Source organism: Capricornis sumatraensis, chromosome 20, assembly GCF_032405125.1.
Source record: "Capricornis sumatraensis isolate serow.1 chromosome 20, serow.2, whole genome shotgun sequence".
In the NCBI taxonomy this organism is placed as follows: Eukaryota; Metazoa; Chordata; class Mammalia; order Artiodactyla; family Bovidae; genus Capricornis; species Capricornis sumatraensis.
The window spans coordinates 19,249,682-19,270,354 of NC_091088.1; the positions used below are offsets into that span (position 1 = coordinate 19,249,682).

Sequence of the window (20,673 nt, forward strand, 5' to 3'; positions counted from 1 at the left end):
CCTCTGTTTAAAAAAAATTTTTTTTCTCCCTCTGTAGATTTCAGTCCAGAGAAGGATTAGAGGAGTCATTTTTGATCCTGGTTTTGTTCCATGTAGCTTCTTTAAATGGCTGCGAACTACAGCTCATGGCTGTGTAATGGGTACCTACTGTGTGCAGGGAGGGCTCTCTGAGGACAGGGGACCCGCTGTCTCTGACCCCAGGGCCCCCCTCCACACCAGCAGGCACTGTGCTTGCTGTACCCCCACATTTACATCTGGAGGGAGTTTAAGACTGATACATATTTTTTTCATCTCTAAAATGTAAACTTTGTAAAATTAAAAAATACTGTCAAGCAACTAGAAGAAGTAGAAGTTTCCCATAACTCTAGCAAGAGAACTGCTTTTGAGTTTTTGGCGTATGCATCCTTCCATGTTTTCTTGGTTTCCTGTTGAAATCAACATGCTCAGTTAGGTTCCTGTGACTGTGTGTATACCCACCCCGTAGCCAGTCTATTTGCCCATCTGCATACACAGACACGATGGTAACCTTTGTCGGGTCTGCCATTCCAGGTGAACATTAAAATGAACATTGAGTTTTTTTGTTTAATTTCAAAAGAAGTGCATGTAGAATTGTAAAACTCAAGGACAAAGAAGAGAATGAACTAGGAGCCCCACGGCTCATAGAAAGTGGAACCGAGGTGTGTGCCCCTTTTGCCACCGCAGGCTTGTCTCTTTGTCCTCATGTGCTTTGCTGCCCCCAGCTCGTCACCTTGAGGTGCTTCACTCTGCCAAGGGAGAGGAGACCCGCTGTGTCCCTGGTCAAGTCACTTAACTTCTCTGGACTTGATGTCAGCAAATTAAAAGGATTAGATTAGTGGTTGCCAGAGCCTCTTCATCCTCCCAGTCCTGTTTTAATCACCAGCTTCCAGTGGGAGTAAGCAGGCTTCAATGAAGGTTTAAGAACCTTTGTTGCTACCACAACACGTGTAGGCTTGGATTTTTCCTTTCTCTTAACTTAATTAAGTAAGAGCTTGTTCCTGCATATCTTACGGAGGTGTGTGAGGTGTGAAGGCACAATACATGGCGCAGAGCCCTCTGGCGAGCAGGTTGCTTCTGGCCTCGCGGGCCTGTGGCTGGTCTCTGTCAGATAGAGCTTTAGGTGTAACTCCACCTCTGGAGAGTAGCTTAGTGCTCTCCCTGGGACTCCTGAAGGGTTCCTGCTAGTGTCTCAGGTCTGTTCAGTATCTTTACATTTTAGAGTTTTGAGACAAATCACCTGGTAAGTACAGATGTAAAGACATGAGGATTGGGACCATATTGTGTCAGCCCTGAACCTGGGCCAAGTGACTTATCAGTGGAGAAGTCGTGAAGCCCCCTGGGACCTCCATTTCAGACACACTTCGGGAGAGTGGCTTTCCCTGAAACTTAGTGTGTTACATTTGAGACTAGTTGGATGACCAACACTTAAGAAGATGTAGTATTCTGAGAGTGGTTTTGCTTTTGGAATGAGGTGGCTGGCTGACAAGACCTTATTTTAAAGTTGGGAAGAAGTCGTTATTAGCAATTGGTTTCTGTCACAAAGGGTGGCTGGATAGAGCCTTGAGTAAGAAGCCTGCAGTCTCAGTGTTAGTATCAACTCATTGGCACATTAGGGAGATAATTTATCCAATATCTCAGTTTTTCTTGAGATTAAGGAGAGATCCTGTTTTCTGCCTGACTGATAATTTTAAGTTAAATCTGTAAATAGTAAAATATGAAACAGGTTGTGCTAATTCTCATTTTACCTTAGGTGACACCTTTATGTTTAAGGTGTTGGAATGGTTTACTGTCTTAACATGAAACAGCTCTGTTAAACCTTTAGTATTGAAGTGTTTTTTGTCTCTGATTTTCAGTTGTATTGGAGAATCATGTAGTGACAGATGAAGATGAACCAGCTTTGAAACGCCAGCGACTAGAGATCAATTGCCAGGACCCTTCTATAAAGGTGAAAATATTAATATATGTGGCTTTTTATATCTGACATGGTGCTGCCGTAACATTTTCACAATTTGGGGTGAGGAGGAGCTTAAATCAATACCAATTTACTTTCTCACAGCTCTGGAAGTCAGAAGTCTGAAATCAGGATTTCCCCAGGGCTGAGCTCCCTTCAGAGGCTCCGAGGGAGGATCCCTCCTGCCTCTTCCAGCTCCCGGGGGGCCCAGGCATCTGTGGGCTCGAGGCTGTGTCCCTCCAGTCTCCACCTCCATCTTCAATGGCCTCCTCCAAGTCTCTGTCGCTTTTCTGCCTCTTAAAGGACAGGGCTACCCTCACCTAGGATGACCTCATCTTATCTTGATTACATCTGCCCAGATCCTGTTTCCAAGAAAGACTTCATTTACAGGTCCTGGGGCTGAGGACGTGGACATATCGTTTCTCTGAGTCACTGTTCAATCCCCCAGAAGGCGCGTACAGCCATGAACGTTTCCCCTTGAAGACTCACAGGGAATAAACCAGGACTGTGGCCTCTTCCTACACAGACCCATGGACCTCGCATGCTCGGAGGGAATGCACACCATTCCCCCAGTGATGAAGCACTTGTGTGTCTTGTTTAGGGTACCTAAACTCTACGGTTTGCTAGATGGGGCCTTGGAAACCACTGGCTCAGTCAGTGGGCGATCGCTGTTTCTTGGCTTAATTTGTTGGGTCTGCTGTTTGCAGAGCCACAGAGATGAACGCCAGCTCCTGTGAGAAGTTAGGACTGTAGTGCAGAGGAAAACCAAAGGAACTTTTAGTTGATTTATGCAATTTTGTGTTTGTTTCTGCTGAACAGCAAAGCGTGCACATACATGTACCCACTTTTTTTAGGCTCTTTTTCCGCACAGCTCATCATGGAGTAAAGTTCCCTGTGCTGTACAGCTGTGTTCTCTGTTTACCTGGGCCTTCTGTGTACAAACGTCTGGCTCATCTTGCTAACATGGAGAAGCAGCATGAACTTAACCTAGTGGGTGAAGGCACATCCGGTTAAAATTCTATTTCAGATAAATGTATGGAGGACCGCTGGTTCAGTAACCCTACATTATATAGTTAAAAATAAAATGCAGTGAGAATTTCATCGCAGAAGAGGCTTGTGTGGTGAATAGCATAGCAGTCAGACGTGGACAAGGTCAAGTGAAAGCGGTCCTGTCGCGTCCCTGGCCTGCGAGCAGGGCCTCGGGCTGCAGCTGGAACCTGCCACACATGTCCTGGGAAAAGTGTGCTCGCCAGGTTGCCAGAGCTCTGCTAAAAGGATAGATTTGGATGATTTTTGGTTAATATCACTTGTATCTAGAAGACTTATTTAAAAGTGCTATTCTCGGCCTTTCTTTGTTTTATTGATTTGTGAAGTTGTGTTACTGGTATGTAATAACTGATGTTCATCCAAACTCCAGGCAGAATCATTTCTAATTCAGGATTAAGACGATGAAGTTTTACTGTTTAGAGAATTGGGGAGCCGCATGGTTGATGTCTTCAAATTGTAAAAAATAGTGGGGTCATTAGTGATTTGACCTCGGGACTTGAGCTACCAGTGAGTGGTTGTCACGATGCTTACATCAGAGGAGCCTTGGACACTGCCTCTCTGCTGAGCTGAGCCATCACGAGCTGGCTCCCGCCTGGCAGCCTTGTCCCTTTGTCAGCTGCGAGGCCAGGAGGGGCACACCCCACGTCGCTCCGTGTCCCTGTTGACCCACGGCAGGAGTGGCTGCTGGGGGAGGCGGCAGCTTCCCACCTGGTGTTTGAGCCGGTCCTTGGTCCCAGGCGGGACTTGGGTGACGGCGCTGGAAGGTGCGGCGGCTCTTCGAACGGCCACTAGGTGGCAGCTGTGCCGCTCTCACACGCGGGAGCCGCGGCACCACCCCTCACCTTGGGGCGGTGGGTGTCCCGGGAGCAGGCAGGTTTCTGGGCTCTTTTGATGTTGGGTGTAATCTGTTTTCATAGATGCATTTGACTAGTTTTACGTGTAGGTTTACTGATTAATAAACTCACGTCGTAAAGCCCACTCAGGTTCTGTGTTCTGTGGATCTCAGTGTAACTGAGAGTTGCAGCTGCTCCCAGCAGTCAGTCACGCTGTGAGTGGACAGGGTCCAGCTTGTTTCCTGAGACGCTGCTGCTCACAAGTAGAGCTGGAGTGCCGGGCTCGTCCTGTGGGGACAGATGCAGCCGAGTGTGGGAGAGAGCTGCTCGGTGTTCTTGGAACTGTCTGCTTGGACTTCCAGAGGCCCTTCCTGAAGCTCTTCTGTTTTTCTCTTGCAGTCATTCCTGTATTCCATTAACCAGACAATCTGCTTGCGATTGGATAGCATTGAAGCCAAGCTGCAGGCTCTGGAGGCCACGTGTAAATCCCTGGAAGAGAAGCTGGACCTGGTTACCAACAAGCAGCACAGCCCCATCCAGGTGCCCATGGTGGCTGGCTCACCCCTCGGCGCCACCCAGACCTGCAACAAAGTGCGATGGTGAGAGCCCCCTCCCCAGGCTGTGCCCTCGGCACTCAGGGTGGGACGCTAGTCAGACCTGGACGAGACACAGCCTTTTCCGAGCAGCTGGGCCGTCCTCACAGCCTTTTCGTGGCATGAGCTGGGCATCTCTGCTTTGGAAGTGGCCCGCCAGGCTTTGAAGCTGGACGTGTGTTTCTTCTCTTTTCCTGTTCCATCTGGCTAGTCTTGAGAGATTGTTTTTCTTCAAAGATAGCTTTTTATAAATTTCACTTGAGAGTGTCAGACTTTCCACTCAAGCCTGTATTTTTTATTGTGCCTCTTAGTTTTCTTCTGTTTAGAGCCTGACTGTAGTGGGATGTGCAGTAGTTCAGGTACTGTTGGAATCAGAGACTTGGGAGCGTGTGGGCCGATGTGGGGGTGTCCCTGCCCTTGACCGGGGTGCCTGTGCTTGGTCCCGGGCACCATCAGGCCGCGGAGACGAGTGGAAGCCCCGGCCGGGGTGGCTGCATCCGTCCATCCTGCTGGCGTTGCTGTCCTTTCCCACGAGGGGCTGTGGAGAGGTCTTGTGGTGGTGGTGGTGACACCTTCTGTGCTTGGTGAGAGCCGGGACCTTTACCAAGGGTCTCTGGGCCAACTGCTGCCTCCCGCTGAGTGCGGAGGAGGCGGCGGGGGGGAGCTGCTCAGGAGTGGGGGCCCCAGCCAGGGTTCTGCCTTGTCTGCGGGTCCCCCATCTGCCCCCTGGGGAAGGGGCAGTGCTTTTTGGGGTGTGTGGGATTGGGGAAGGGCATTCATGGATGGGCCAGCATCCAGTGGCTGCCTGTTGGTTTACCTGGGATAGCTGTGAACGACACCTGCAGTGTGGGCCCTTGTAACTCTCAGAAGTGTCACAGTGTGTTGGGGACACTGCATGGCCCCAACACCTGCTCTCCAGCCAGGGTTGGGGAGGCCCCAGGGGTCTCTGTCCCCAGAGGAAGGCCAGGTGGTCTGTGCTGTTTCACCCAGTGTTTATACCATGTCCTGATGGTCAGTCGTGTCTTTTCTCCCTGTGGACACTTGATGGAGCGTGTTTTCTCTGCAGAGAGACTCAGACTTGCCAGGACCAGTGCCGTTTTTAAAGGAAAATTTTTTGTAATGACCCCTTACTCTAAGATGTAATGTCTAGAAAATAGAACTCGTAATTTAAAAAACTAAAGGATGGGAGCATATAGCGTATAATAATGTACCACATGTCATAATGCATAGAAGGCTGGGGGCTATGTCGGGAGGCCGTGGATAGGCCCACGTCAGCTGACGGCCGGGAGGCTGTCGCCCTGGAACTGGGATGCCAGTTGGTGGTGGAATATTACAGAAGGGGTGGTTCCTGTTAAAGTGACAAGTAAAACAACGTACAGTTCTTTCTAGACTCAAATGATAGTAAAATTTCTGGTAAATTCACATTATGTTAAAATTATACAGAAATATTTTGTGTGTGAATGTGAAACATGGTGAGTCTGGGCTCAGCGAGTTAGAAGCTGGATTCTCGATCTGAATGTCTGGGACGTTGGCAGTGGGTGTGGGGAGAGAGGTGGTGTTAGGCTTCTTGTCCTCACAGGCTGTCAGCCCCTCGGTCTCTGCCCCTCAGGCCCCCCTTCAAGGATAGCTGCTCTGAGAGCTGAGCCAAGAGTGAAGGCAAGTTTCCTGCCCTGAGTGAGGACAGCCTGGTGGCTTGTCGCTTTGTCACCGTGTGGGGAAAGGTTGTCCCTGGGGACAGGGGCACGATGTTCAGGCTCCCTGTCTCTGGTCTGTGTGGTCCCGTGGGACGGGGGACGGGGATGAGTCCGCGGGGTTGTAGGTACCACTGCAGTTGTGTGTGGACCCCGAGGCCACTGGTTTGGGCTGCCCTGGTCTCGGGTCCTGGGAGGAGGACAGGGCGCCCCCCTCCACTTGCCATGGGCGACACAGGGGTGGCGGGGCGTGTTGTACAGTTGTGCTGAGTTGTGCTCGGCGTCCACACTGCCCAGCCTGGAAAGGAGGACTGCCTGCCCTGGCCCCTCCCACAGGCCAGTGAGGGACCGCCGTGGCCACACCCGCCAGACTCGGGGAGGCATTTCCAGGCTGCAGGGAGCCCCTTCTCTCCCCAGCATTCCAGGAGACCCGCGAGCAGCCTTCCTGGTCAGAGCCTCCCGTGCTTTGCTCTGCGGGGAGGAGCTTTGATTGTGCAGAGGCCTGTGAGCTGCTCTCTGTGTGCATTCACAGTAACAAAAGAGTAAAGTTTCCTCATGCAGACTCAGGTGTGTAATCTAGTTCACACAACTCAGCTTTTCTTGTTTTAAAGAATCATATTGTCACATTATCATATTATTGAATATACTTATTGGCAGGTCTATTAATATCATTAATACAACCATTACTTATACCTATTAATGTGAGATTGACAGAAGGAAAGGTCATTTCTCTGTTTTCTTAGGTATAGTTTAAAATAGGTTGCATATGAATGATTTTTTAAAGAAGACATTAAATCTGGCACTTCCTTCCATGTAAGTTCTAAAAAGGAAAGAAAAAAAGAAAAAAAAAAACTGCCAGTAGTTGAAAGCTGTTAACAAGAAAATTTGGAGAGAAGTAAAAGACAAGAGTTTAATCCTAGTACATCAATGAAAAAGAATAAATTTAAATTAGAAAGTGACTAATTTATAAACACATGAGTAAATGAGAAATGTAGTCTAAAGTGTGGGTAGTGGAGCGCAGAGAAGGAAGTCTCCAAAAACAATTAAAAATTGTTTAATGTTCTGAGTAATGAAGTACTTCTCCAAGTACTCTGGGCCTCAGATATTTAAAATAAAAGAAGTATGTAAATCCTGGGTTATTTTATATCCAGATCGTGTATTTTAAAACATATCTGAAGTTTCCTTAGGCCCCTTGGCGTGGTGGAGAGTGTGGCTGGGCAGGTCACCATCTTCCAGGACAAGTGAGGACACCCTGAGGAGTTGGGGGCAGGCTCTGGGTGGTGGGTGAGGAGGCGTCCACTGCAGTTGCACCGGCCCATCCTCCTCGAGAGGCACGTGGGCCCAGAACAGCCCCAGGCCCACTCACCTGTGGGCTACTTCTAATGAAAGTGGGCCCGGACTAGACTGGTATCAGCTCTGAGAAGTATTTTTTTATTCTCTTGGGTCCCCGGAGCATAGAAACCAGTGGACTGCTGCCAACTCAGTTGGCATTTTTAGATTCAGATTTTTCAGATTCTATACCTGAATGAGATTCTTTAAATAAATTCAAGAAAAAAAGACAAAGAAAGAAAACCTTTTTCTTTGATGCTCAAGCTTAATATAAGAAACCCGCCTGTGAGGTTGCCTGGATGGTGTGTCGTCCAGCAGTGCTGTTCTGCGAGGGAGAAGGAAAGTGGACTTGAATTCTTAGGTGGGTGCCTTTTTTCCTTTCTTGCAAGTGTACCACACATTGGGATTTTACTCATCGTGATTCTAGGCATAGCAGTGTGAGACTTTAACACTGAGGCCATGTTGTGCTGGCTTTGGAAGTGCTGGACCTGAGGCTTCCTTTGCTGAGCTGCATGACTCATTATGTGACAACTTATCCGTTCTTCACGCGCTGCCATGAGCATTTCAAGATTGGCCTCCGTTATGCTGTGAGACTTAGAGGGGTCAAGGGTGTGTTCAAGGATGTTTATGTGGACTAGTGTAAAACAACCTTTCTGCACTTGTTTGAAGCCAGACTTTGGGCTTCCTCTGTTGCTCAGATGGTAAAGAATCTGCCAGCAATGCAGAAGACCCATATTTGATCCCTGGGTCAGGAAGATCCCCTGGAGAAGGGAATGGCTGCCCACTCCAGTATTCTTGCCTGGAGAGACTCATGGACAGAGGAGCCTGGTGGACTGTATAGTCCGTGAGAGTTGCAAAGAGTCGGGCACAACTGAGTGACTTTGACTTGATGCCAGACACAGCCACTTGAAGGATGTGCAGTAGTTAGGACTGAGCTGAGCCTGGGGTGCAGGCCCACGTAGGGTGCTCTCCTGGTGGGTGCCCACTGAGGGGCCAGCATGAGTGCTCCTGTGCAGTATGGAACCCAGGGAGCAATCCCTGGTGCCCAGCGAGGTTCTGTGGAGCCAGACTCCTCGAGAACGATCCAAAGCCAGCTGGTTAGCGCTAGTCTGTTCTCTTGAACTGAACATACTGATTAACTAGAAAAATGCTTGTGTTTCCTTTAAAAGCAACCAACTTTTATTCTTTATTTCTTAATGTATAAATGGTTTATTTATGTTTATTGAGATGTAATGGACAGATACCAGGTTTTTATTTTTAAAAGCTTAAGCATTTCTTATAAAGCTTTAATGTATTCCTCTAATTTTAAACAATTGTAATGAATCAGAGGTTTCTTTGCATACTCAAAACTAAAAATAGAAGTTTTTTTGTTTCTTTTTTTGCCACACTGCGTGGGTTGCAGGATCTTAGTTCCCAATCAGGGATTGAACTGGATAAGTGATTATTTTGAATTGCAGAAGGATCAGTGTCAGCAGAGTATAATGTAGATGGGAGGGAGGCAAACACTATTCCAAATATTTTTCAAGATTCTGCCGTAACTCCCCCCTATCACAGTTGACAAAGTTGGGCATCACCATGTGAGCGGAAATAATGCCTGACTTGACTGCCTCACCCGGGTGCTGAGCCCGATAATCAATTGACAATCTATAATAGGAAGAAAAGAAATCTTATCTGAACCAAACTGAGGACTGTAGCCCAGAAGACAGCCTCTCAGATTACTCTGAGGAACTGCTCTGAAGAAGAAAAGCACAGTTTTAAATCTTATCAGAGCAGAGAGCATCAGACAAGTCAGGGATTCGCTCCTTCAAGGTTTTGGAGCAGCAGACCAGCACGCACACACTCTGGCACTTGGGGGAGGAGGGAAGGCGGGCTTAGCGTGGAAGGAGGCCTCTCGTCTTCAACATAGGTGTTCTCTACTGGCAGTCAGGGTGCCCTTTTACGAAGGATTAAAGCAGGCTGCTGCTGCTAAGTCACTTCAGTCGTGTCCGACTCTGTATGACCCCATAGACTGCAGCCCACCAGGCTCCTCTGTCCCTGGGATTCTCCAGGCAAGAATACTGGAGTGGGTTGCCATTGCCTTCTCCAAGGCATGCACGCATGCTAAGTTGCTTCAGTCGTGTCCGACTCTGTGTGACCCCGTGGACAGCAGCCCACCAGAATTCTCTAGGTCCACGGAATTCTCTAGGTAAGAGTACTGGAGTGGGCTGCCATTTCCTTCTCCAATTAAAGCAGGCAGTGGGCCACACACAGGCTAGTCACGGTGACTCAGGTATAAGCCAGAACAATTCCCGCAGCTGAGTGCATGAGTGTTGCTTTCACCCCAGGCCGAGGGCGGCAGGTCCCGGCGAACCTTGGTGCCGAGTGTGGTTTCGGTCCTGAAGGTAGGGGGTGGGGTTTGAGGCAGACACCGCAGCCTGGCCTCCCCAGGCCTGTGTGGTGAGGACTCTCTGGAGGACTTGGCCTTTGGACACTGAAGTTACCTAGCTTATCTGTGGGAGGTACGAAGCTTCTGCCCAGACGGCAGTGCCCTCGGCCTGTGTGGAGGCGCAGCTGTGGACATTTGAGGATAGCCGCCTGTCCTGGGACTCATCCCCACCCTAGAGCATCTGCTGTGGGTAGCAGCTGGACTCCTCTCCTGAGTGTTTGCTTGGAGAATGCGTGGTCAGGGCCTGCCTACTTTCTCCTCGCTCCCTGGAGACTAGAAATAAGGGGCAACTGTGCTGCTCACATAGACCTGATCTTCCCAGGACCCCTAAGGAACGCTGGTGGGTTTAAACCCTGCCTCCCAACCCCAGCCATGCCCATGGCTGCTTGTCCCCTGATGGTGGCCACAGTGTCCATTCAAACAGTGGTCACTTGGTGGGACTGATGAGTTGTTTTAGGACAGCAGCTCAGGACCTTCTGACCTGCTCACAGAGCAGTTTCCTGACACTGAGGGAAAGTTGGGGGCCACTTTGTAAGTGTAATTGGAAAATGCTTGCCAGTACACCTCTGAAAGCTGAAGACATTTGGTTTCAAATCCATCAAAGCAAAGTGATTAAAATCCCCAATACTGCAAGGTGAGTGGTAGCAGTCATTGAAACAGGATTATTTCTCTTCTCCACCAGCAAGTGGCAAAGGACATGAGAGATTCTCGGTTTTGAATCCGGGCTCCATTGCCTGTGAATGGTGAGACCTCGGGCAGGTTCTACCCTTTCTAAACATCAATTTCTTCAACAGTAAAAGGGGAGTAAAAATCATAAGGGAGGGTTGCTATGAGGAGTAACCCAGGAGGCGAGAAGTCACTAGTATTAATGCTCGTCGTGCGGCGAGTGTCCAGCGTCAGCCAGCCTCACGCTTGCTGAGGCGCCAGCTCAGGGCGCAGGCTGCCCTGAGTGAGGACAGCATCCTGGCCTGTGCTGCAAGCCCTGCATCTCTGGATGCCTGCTCTGTTCTTTCCACTGTGCAGACCAGCCGCATGAGCCTGGGAACACCACTGGGGTCTGAGGGTGCCCCTCGACCACACAGGACTGCCGGTGTCCTGGGCGTCCCTCTGGGCGGCTGGGATAGTCACTGAACAGGGCAGACGCACAGCACGGAGGCTGTGGGGAGGCCCCGGCGGCCGCAGCAGGACCAGGGCTGTTATGCTTGGGGTTGTTTGAAACCTGCACACCCATCAGAATCACCCAGAGAAGCTGTTAAAAAACGAGAATCTGAGGTTCAGGGAGTTATGGGGTACAGCTCCCACTCCACAGACTTTGGTCAGGAAGGTTGGCTCTGCTGCTCAAGGACTTGGACTCGAACCTGACTTTACCACTGAGTAACCGTGTGACCTTGGACTGGATGTCGGCCTGTGTGTGCATGGAAGGTACTGCAGTGTCTGCTGCCCGTCGAGGGTGAGGGTGAGGGTGAGGCCTCCTTTCAGGCGGGGTTCTGGGCCTCTCCTGCCCATGAGGAGCAGCCCTCGTGTGACTGCCCTAAGGAGCAGCGGAGGTCCTGCACTCACAGTCACTCTCCGGCAGGGTGGCGGCCTTTGGTCACATGCTGTGGGATGAATGAGAGTATACTTAGGCAAGAGTACTCAACTAGTAACTAGTGTAATCTTAAAACTGGGCGAGAATGTCCAGCTTGCAAATTAGCCTAATCTTAGAATTAAAACAATCAGGGTGGTCTCTGGGTCTAGCCATTTCCCTTTTGGTTAAGTTTTCATTTAACAGGAACTTTAAAAGCAGACATACAGTTCTAGGTAAACATGTAGTAATGGTTTAAGACTGTGAGGGAATGAATTGAACACATAAAGATTTAAAACCAGAATAACCCAGGGACAGACAAATTGATCAATGAAACTGACTTGAGAGCCCAGAGTTAGACCAACACAAATATACCAGCTAGATTTTGACAAAGCTGCACAAGCAGTTTGATGGAGGAAGGACAGCTTTTTGAATAAATGGTATTGGAGCAGTTGGCGTCCACAGGAAAGATGAAAGAAATGTACCTTGGTGGAAACCTCACCGTGAACAAAAATTAATTCAGAGTGCTTTCAAGGTAAAATGTAAAGCTCCAAAACTTTGGGATAAAGACACAGGAGAAAACCTTTGAGACCTGGGCCTGGGCGGAAAACTTTTGAGACTTCATACCGAAAGAACCATCCATGAAAAAAAGAAGATAAATTAGATTTGATCAAGATTAAAAGTTTATGTTCCATGAAGGACCTGTTGGGAGCTGAAAAGACAGGCTACCGATTAGGAGAAGGTATTTTTAAACCACACATCTTATAAAAGATTAGTGGAATGTCCAGGGTAAAGACCTCTTGAAACTCCACAGTGAAAAGCCAGCCAATCCAGTCTGACAGTCGGGCAAAAAGCAGAAACCGGCATCTCACTAGAGAGGAGGTGTGGATGGTGAGTAAGCACATGGAGAGCCGCTGAGCAGTGTCCGCCAGCAGGGAAACGTGGCGAGGAGACCGCAGAGCTCCCCAGGGACCCTCCCGACGCCAGCGAGTGTAGCGCCCCCGGGCCTCCTGCCGCCGCTGTGGGCATGTGGACGTGGCCACCACTCTGCTGCAGGGTGGCGGCGGGGGGGTGTTCCACCAAGCTAACCTGTCCTCACCAAGTAGCCCAGCAAGCACATCCTCGGGCACTTAGGCCAGAGAAGTGGAAACTCGTGTTCACACAGAACCTCCACACAAGTGTCCATGGCAACTTATGTGTAATAACCAAGTCTGCGAAAGGTTAAACAAGCGTGCATGCCCTAGGCACACACTCGGGCCCTGGCTTATGCCCTACACGGCATTGGCTGACACAGCCATGGGCGTGGCCAGACACGTGTGTGTGCAGTCTGGGGCAGGAGGACGGGGAAGGGGTTCATCTCCAGCAGGGACTCCGCGGGCAGGAGCTGTTTGGCATCTCCAAGACCAGGGAAAGCCTGAACTTCCTTTTATAGGTCTTTCCTGATCAGGGCAGGCCCACCCACGATGATCTGTTCCTTGGTTAATCTAATGCCAACAAGCTGGGCCTTTTAATCACCTCTGCAGCCCCCTTCCCAGTAGCCCCCCAGGTTGTGTCTGACTTGGTCCCTGGGGCTGTGACTCCTCGGCAGAACATTCACGTGCTGTGACACTCGCTCCTCAGGATAACTACTGCATCCTTGGTGTCATGTGGATGTTGCATAGTTTCTGAAAACCAAAGTATTATTTTGTACAGCTTGAGGTTGACATAACTCCGTTAGTGGAAAGGGTATACTGTCTGGCATGTTAATATTGATATTTAAAAACAGACTGATTCATTGCTTTCTTAAGTGTTTCCATTATAATCCAAATACAGTCATCCTTAAAAAAAAATCCCATGAATAACCTTTAGACAGTCAAATTTTACATTGTCCCTTTTGCTTTTTTGGACTTTCATTCCCATTTCATTTTCTTCACAAAATTTTATCCTGTGAACCAGGTTGTTACATGCCTTAGTAATGGAAATACAGATAGAACTTGAAGCTGAGAAATGTATTTCTTGTAACCATAAGTCCTGAGGGTTTTTTTTAAATCTCTTCTGGATTGAGAACTCTTTATAGTTATTAGTACGTAGTTGAGGAAAACCATGCAAGTTACTACTAGTTTACAACTAATTCTTAACAATGCAGTATTGTGAATGTACCCCCCCTACCCCCCCACCCCCCCCCCCCCCCCCGAGATGGATGGGGCTTTAGTGTGAGTTAATTCCTGAATCTCTGGCTAGTGTGAGTAATCTGTCACTTACAATGAAGCAGGGCTCAGCACCGCTTCGGTTTCTGTCCTCAGATTTGACAGTTCTGAGTCCTGAGGAGCTTTGTTTGTGTAGATCAGGGTGTGGGGGGTGAAGGGCTCCTCACTGCCTCCCGTGCGTGCCAGCAGCCTCAGCAGTCTGTCACCACAGATTACGTTCAACTGTCTGGGCGCTGAAACCATCAGTCGTGGTTTCACGTGCACTTGGTGGAAGGCAGGTGGTGAGGAGTGTCCCCCGCAGGGCGCTTCCTATCTCACGTCTGGGTGAACAGGGCTTCTTGGTGTGGTTGAGGGGAGGCTTTGTGAGAGGGAGCAACCACGTTGGCCAGAGGTGCTGTCCTAGGGGTCATCTTTAGGACGCTGTGCCTTCTGGAAGGAGGGCCTCGGGGTTGAGTCACTGAGGGCCCTGCACACCTACGGAGCCAGGTGCCCCTGGGCTGCCTCTGCTCCAGCTTGAAGTGGTTGCCTCAGACTAGTGTTCCCTCTACCTTGAGGTCTTGTGGGAGGCAGAGGCCTGTTTAGTTAACGACTCTACCAGACATTGGTGTGAGCCCATTTTAACCTGTTGTTTGTGGCTCACCTCTCAGCCTGTGAAAGGGCTCACACGCCACTGGGGTGAGGGGATGGGTGTCTCTGTGTGGGGACCTGGGTGACACCAGCCTTCCGGGAACACACTTGGGAAAATCCCATCTCCTGTTAGGACACATGAGTCGCTGAGGCCATCACATAGGAGCCTGTACATGTCACCTCGGTACCTGGCCACCTGTGATGCTGACCTGTGGGTGGGTTGTCAGGGCCTGGGGGATTACCTGGGTGTCACCGACAACTGAGTAGAATAACTGAGAAGATGGTAACAGCTGTGAATGGAGCGCAGTGACTGTGGTTTATTTTAGGAAAACACCCCATGGTCCTGTGATTCACTGCATCAAGTGGCAGGAAATGGCACCATCTGTACCTCTGATTTTGGGAGTGTTGACTGTGTGGCTGGGACTGTGGGGTGGGGTTCTCACGGATGCTTTTGGGTTTGTGAGTGCTCCGCCTGTAAAAACAGGGTCTTCCCAGCGCTGATCTTTTGGGGGTAAGGTCTAGGGATGACTTTCTTCCCGGGTGACATAGCTGTGCATCCCGACCACCTGTTCTTTCTGCACAAGGCGTGGCCAGAAGCACCGAGGATTGGAGGTCTCAGGAGCAAGAAGTCTCAACGACTGTGTCTCCCACGTGTTTAAACACACATTTCCCCTGAGGAACAGCCCATCAGGGCACAGTTCTTTGAGCACGATTTTCTTCAAAGCACAGTCTCCGGCCTTGGGCTGTGGGTCCTGCACTGGCCTGGCAGAACCCAGCGGTCAGTGCTGTGCAGTCACCCGTGGCCCCTGCTACAAAGGTTTGTCCCTTTGCGCACAGCACTCTCACCTGGCAAGGGACTGAAAGCCTAGATTTCAGAAGGGAATTCCCTGACTGTAGAGTGACAGCTGTGACACCCGTCTCTTCTCTGTAAAGATATGAACGTTCCTAAGCCACTTCTCCTACCGGTACCAACAAGGAGCAGGCTTAGACTCTGTTAAGAAGCCCCCACCGCCCCAGCTGGCCCTCTGCCGGTGTTGCTCATGTACGTCGGGGGCCCTGCTGGGCCTCCCCTGCTTGGAGCAGGGCAGGGGCCCTGACTGTTGATGACTCTGCTCTCCATGAACGCTGTCGTGTTAAGGTCTTCTTTTCTCTGTGATTCTTTTGTTCCCTAGCGTCGTCCCCCAGACTACAGTAATTCTCAACAGTGATCGGCAGAACGCCGTTGTAGCCAAGATGGAAGACCCCCTGAGCGGCAGGGCACCGGAGCCCCTGGAAAATGTCATTAGCAAGTCAGTAGCACGACCCCCACCTCTCACCACCACTGCTGGGCCCCGGGGACGGGGCGGCGTCCAGGTCGCCTGTGTCTTCGGGCCCTGTGTGCTCACTGTGGTCCGCGCACCCTGTCCTCTCACCTCACTCCCATCTGTCTGTCTGTCTGTCCGAGCATGTCGGGTCGGCGGACACCCCGTCTCATTGGCAAAGTGGTGGAGGCATTTAGAGGTGGTGCCTTCTCCACTCCTTTCTCTGGAGACGCTTCGGCTGTAACCTGAAGCTGAGGCGCGGGTGCGTGGCGGGCATCTTTGCCCCTCATGTACGGGCCCCCCCCTCCCCGTGGCATTGGCCCCGCTGTGCTGCTTCCCAGCGAGTCTCGCAGGCCCTCCTGCAGCAGTCCTGCTGCTTCCTTGTGGCCCAGGCCCCCAGGAGCCCGGCCAAGGGAGGTGGGTGCAGACACGGGGCCAAGGCCACAGAGCAGACAGCCCATGAGACGGGCCTGGCGAGGGTGGCGGTCATGGCAGGTCCAGAGCATTTAGTGAGGTCCAGCCCCGGGATGGAGCCCTGACCCCCACCCCCGGGATGGAGCCCCCTCGAGCAGGGACATCTCACTGCTTCCCCTCCCTGGGTGCAGCCATCTCTTGAAGGAAGTCGAAGGGTCACATGTCTCCAGATAAATTTTTTTTTTATTTTGAGCATGTTTTGGAGCTGTGGTGGTCTGGTTTCCTGGCGGTGTCTCACTGCTCCACATCAGGGTCCCTTGTGGTGGTGAGAGGGTCCCCCAGGAGGCTCTTGACTGGCTTTGTTAGCCTGCTCGAGCGGCTTCTGTCAGCGGGGGACAGCTGGGAGCAAGAGCTGCGTCCTCCCGGGCCGTCTTGTTCAGAATGTCCCAGGACGGAGCGGTTCAGGGCTGTCATCTGAGTCTGCAGATGCTTTCCCAGAAGTCTCTGTGACCCCGACAGCAGTGCTGTGCAGGGCCCGCTCCGTGATGGGAGGCCCGGCCTCAAGTCACAGCCTGTTGCAATTTCACTTCTTTAAACGTTTCAAGTTTCGTGCAGTTTCTTGGAGCCGCAGACTGCTTCCTGCTGTTACCGTGAGCAGGAAGAGCTGCGGGAAGGCTGGTGGCGCGGCGCACGTGCCGGGATACGCCTCTCTGGGACGCGAGGGGGAGCGTGCGTGCAGAACTGTCTCCACGTGCTGCCGTGCGTGCTCTCACCACGCTGCTGGTGTCTCTGTTTCCGCGCAGCGCGGTGCCTGGGCGTCGGCAGAACACCATCGTGGTGAAGGTGCCGGGTCAGGAGGACAGCCACAACGAGGACGGGGAGAGCGGGTCTGAGGCCAGTGACTCCGTCTCCAACTGCGGGCAGTCAGGAAGCCAGAACATCGGCAACAACGTCACCCTCATCACCCTGAACTCGGAAGGTGCGTTCTCTCCGCACATGAGGTAACGGGTGTGCAGTGGCCCTTGAACAGCATGGGCTGGAGCCGCAGGGCCCGTGACACGTGGACTGCTCACTGTTGACCACGGAGAGGGATGACTGGCAGTGATGCGTGAATTTCTGACCACGTGGAGAGTGAAATCCCCACAGGGCTCAGGCTTTTTCCCCCCGTTGTTTAGAAAAGTAATATATATTTATTGCTTTTGAAAGATGATAAAATATAAAAATGATGAAGGAAGTGAGAATAACTGGAAACATTCCTGGTCCAGAGAGCTCTACAAATCACATGCTGTATTTACCATATTATAACTTGCTTCTCCTCACTGCATGTTAGAAATCTCTCCATGTTAATACTGATTTACATAATCGTTTTCAGTCAGTTTCACTAGCTGAATCTGGTTCTGGTGATGGGCAGTTGTGACTTGATAGCTGGTGGTCGGCTCACTTGTCTTACCACAGCTCTGTCCTGTGTCTCTGACAAGGGTCAGGCTTCCATTCAGAGGGACTGTGTGTCCAGGTCGAGGCCATGCCGGGGGCTGTGCCGCCCCTGCCCAATGTGATGTAGGGGGACCGTCCTCTCTCCTGTGGGGTCTAGGGTCCACTGTCACTTGGCCCTGGGTCTGGGAGGTGGCCTGGCTTGTGCTCCAGAGATGGCAGCTCTATCCTGCTCTCGAAGGTTGAGTTAATGTTTCCCAAACAGGCCTTATGACAGCGCCTGGAAAGAGATGTGATTACTCAGCAGATGTAGCATCATGTCACCGAGTTCTTAAGTTGTAGTTTGTTAACTAGAGAGGGCTAGTGGGGTGTTTCTGCTCCTCTGTCCAAATTGTTGATTTTTTCTTAAAAGTAGATTTTTCTACGGACAAAGACTGTCCCATTTGAAAGACTTGTTACCACATTAAAATGTTGAAAACAAAGTTCTTTTTAACTCTAACAGAAGTTGCAGGATTGAGATGTCAGAGTGGGCACAGGCAGAAGGTTTCCATTCCATGAAACTGACCATCTTAAAGCAGACGTGCTGGCAGGCTTTAGTCTGTTCACAGAGTGCACAGCACCACGGTCCAAGTCCAGGGTGTTTTCCCCAGAGAGACCCCACGGCAGGACCCCGTGCCCCGTCCTCCCTCCCGCCGCCTCTGACCAGCTTCTTGTCTCAGGGTGCTGGTCGTGCAGGCTTCACCTGAGGGAAGCACTGGCACCGTCCTGTGGTGCGCACTGGTGCTTCATTCTTCTTTTTGGCCGCGCGACGGCCCATCACGGAGACACGTGCTGTTTGTCCATCACCCATCAGTGGACACCGGGGCTGTGCCCACTTTCTGAGTGTCGTGAGCAGTGCTGCTTTGCACATCTGTGTGCAGGTTTTTGTGTGTGTTTTCATTTTTCTGGGACTGATACCTGGGAGTGGAATTGCTGGGTCAGGGGTGCTAGGCTATGACTTATTGAATGTGAGGAAGAGAGGTGCTCCTGACTTCATCCTGGTGGAAGGCGAATGAAAATTACACTTGCAACAGCTGCAGAGAAAGTTCTTATTCTTCATCCATGTGAGTTTTGGGTAAATTAACCTCCCTAGATCTGGCTACTTACTTTAGACCTGATTTGTTTGGTTTAAATGGTATCGGCTCCAAACATGACATGGGGTCATTTGGGGGAGTCTGGGATTATCATAAAAACAGAAGATGTTTTCTTTTGTTTCTTAATGTGGTATGATTAATGTGAGTCAGATGTGAATGTACATAAAAGAATCACAGTTTGAGCTTCTTAGTATTAATATCTATAGGGAAAAAGTACAGGTTTTCTGGGGGTCTGAGTAGGAGGTTACCACTGTCCTCTGGAAGGTCCCCCCGCAGTTGCAGTGTCCTGAGTGTTGGGTTGAGTGTCCTCGGTTGGCCTGGGGTTTGTGAAGACGGAGCAGAGATGGCACGTGCGCCTAAGTGGCCGCCGTGCACGAGGACACAGAGAGAGGAGCTAACGCGAGGACGAGTCCTGTGGAGCTGCCACGGGCTGTCTGGTCAACATCCCGAGCGATTCAGATGCCCTGAGCAGGGGATTAGCTGTTTCCCTGCCACACCCTCCCTGGACTGACCCGCCAGGCCTGGAGAGTGCCTATCGGAGAAGTGGCATTAGCTCGTAGGCGCTGAGGGGCCAGAGTCCTCTTCCTTCTGATAAGAGCCCAGGGCTGCACTGGACATATGCTCTGATTTCTTACCAGAGTACTTCTGTGCCTCACTGCAGACAGCCACGGATTTTCATAATGGTTATTTCTTAGAAATCCCACGTGGTCTGTGTGGGTTGGCATGCCGTGCTGTTCCCTGATAGATCTGGAGGTGTCAGGGGTCTCAGTTCAGTTCAGTTCAGTTCAGTCGCCCAGTCGTGTCCGACTCTTTGCGACCCCATGAATCACAGCACGCCAGGCCTCCCTGTTCATCACCATTTCCCGGAGTTCACTGAGACTCACATCCATCGAGTCTGTGATGCCATCCAGCCATCTCATCCTCGGTCGTCCCCTTCTCCTCCTGCCCCCAATCCTTCCCAGCATCACAGTCTTTTCCAGTGAGTCAACTCTTCTCATGAGGTGGCCAAAGTACTGGAGTTTCAGCTTCAGCATCATTCCTTCCAAAGAAATCCCTGGGTTGATCTCCTTGCAGTCCAAGGGGCTCTCAAGAGTCTTCTCCAACACCACAGTTCAAAAGCATCAATTCTTCGGCGCTCAGCCTTCTTCACAGTCTAACTCTCACATCTGTACATGACCACAGGAAAAACCATAGCCTTGACTAGACGGACCTTAGTTGGCAAAGTAATGTCTTTGCTTTTGAATAGGCTATCTAGGTTGCTCATAACTTTTCTTCCAAGGAGTAAGCGTCTTTTAATTTCATGGCTGCAGTCACCATCTGCAGTGATTTTGGAGCCCCCCAAAATAAAGTCTGACACTGTTTCCACTGTTTCCCATCTATTTCCCATGAAGTGATGGGACCGGATGCCATGATCTTCATTTTCTGAATATTGAGCTTTAAGCCAACTTTTTCGCTCTCCTCTTTCACTTTCATCAAGAGGTTTTTTAGCTCCTCTTCACTTTCTGCCATAAGGGTGGTGTCATCTTCTTGTCTGAGGTTATTGATATTTCTCCCAGCAATCTTGATTCCAGCTTGTGTTTCTTCCAGTCCAGCGTTTCTCATGATGTACTCTGCATAAAAGTTAAACAAGCAGGGTGACAATATACAGCCTTGACGTACTCCTTTTCCTATTTGGAACCAGTCTGTTGTTCCATGTCCAGTTCTAACTGTTGCTTCCTGACCTGCATACAGATTTCTCAAGAGGCAGGTCAGGTGGTCTGGTATTCCCAGCTCTTTCAGAATTTTCCACAGTTGATTGTGATCCACACAGTCAAAGGCTTTGGCATAGTCAATAAAGCAGAAGTAGATGTTTTTCTGGAACTCTCTTGCTTTTTCCATGATCCAGCAGATGTTGGCAATTTGATCTCTGGTTCCTCTGCCTTTTCTAAAACCAGCTTGAACATCAGGAAGTTCACGGTTCACGTATTGCTAAAGCCTGGCTTGGAGAATTTTGAGCATTACTTTACTATCATGTGAGATGAGTGCAATTGTGTGGTAGTTTGAACATTCTTTGGCATTGCCTTTCTTTGAGAGTGGAAGGAAAACTGACCTTTTCCAGTCCTGTGGCCACTGCTGAGTTTTCCACATTTG

General features: G+C 50.5%; 1 protein-coding gene across 1 annotated transcript in view; it reads left to right on the forward strand.

The window, feature by feature from the left end:
* BANP (BTG3 associated nuclear protein) overlaps positions 1 to 20,673 on the forward strand; it is a 70,693-nt gene that overhangs the window by 19,438 nt on the left and 30,582 nt on the right. Inside the window, exons 3-6 of the mRNA XM_068991795.1 lie at positions 1,872 to 1,963; positions 4,249 to 4,448; positions 15,437 to 15,553; positions 16,783 to 16,958. Of these exons, the coding sequence (XP_068847896.1) occupies positions 1,872 to 1,963; positions 4,249 to 4,448; positions 15,437 to 15,553; positions 16,783 to 16,958 (585 nt within the window). The remainder of the gene's footprint in view (positions 1 to 1,871; positions 1,964 to 4,248; positions 4,449 to 15,436; positions 15,554 to 16,782; positions 16,959 to 20,673) is intronic.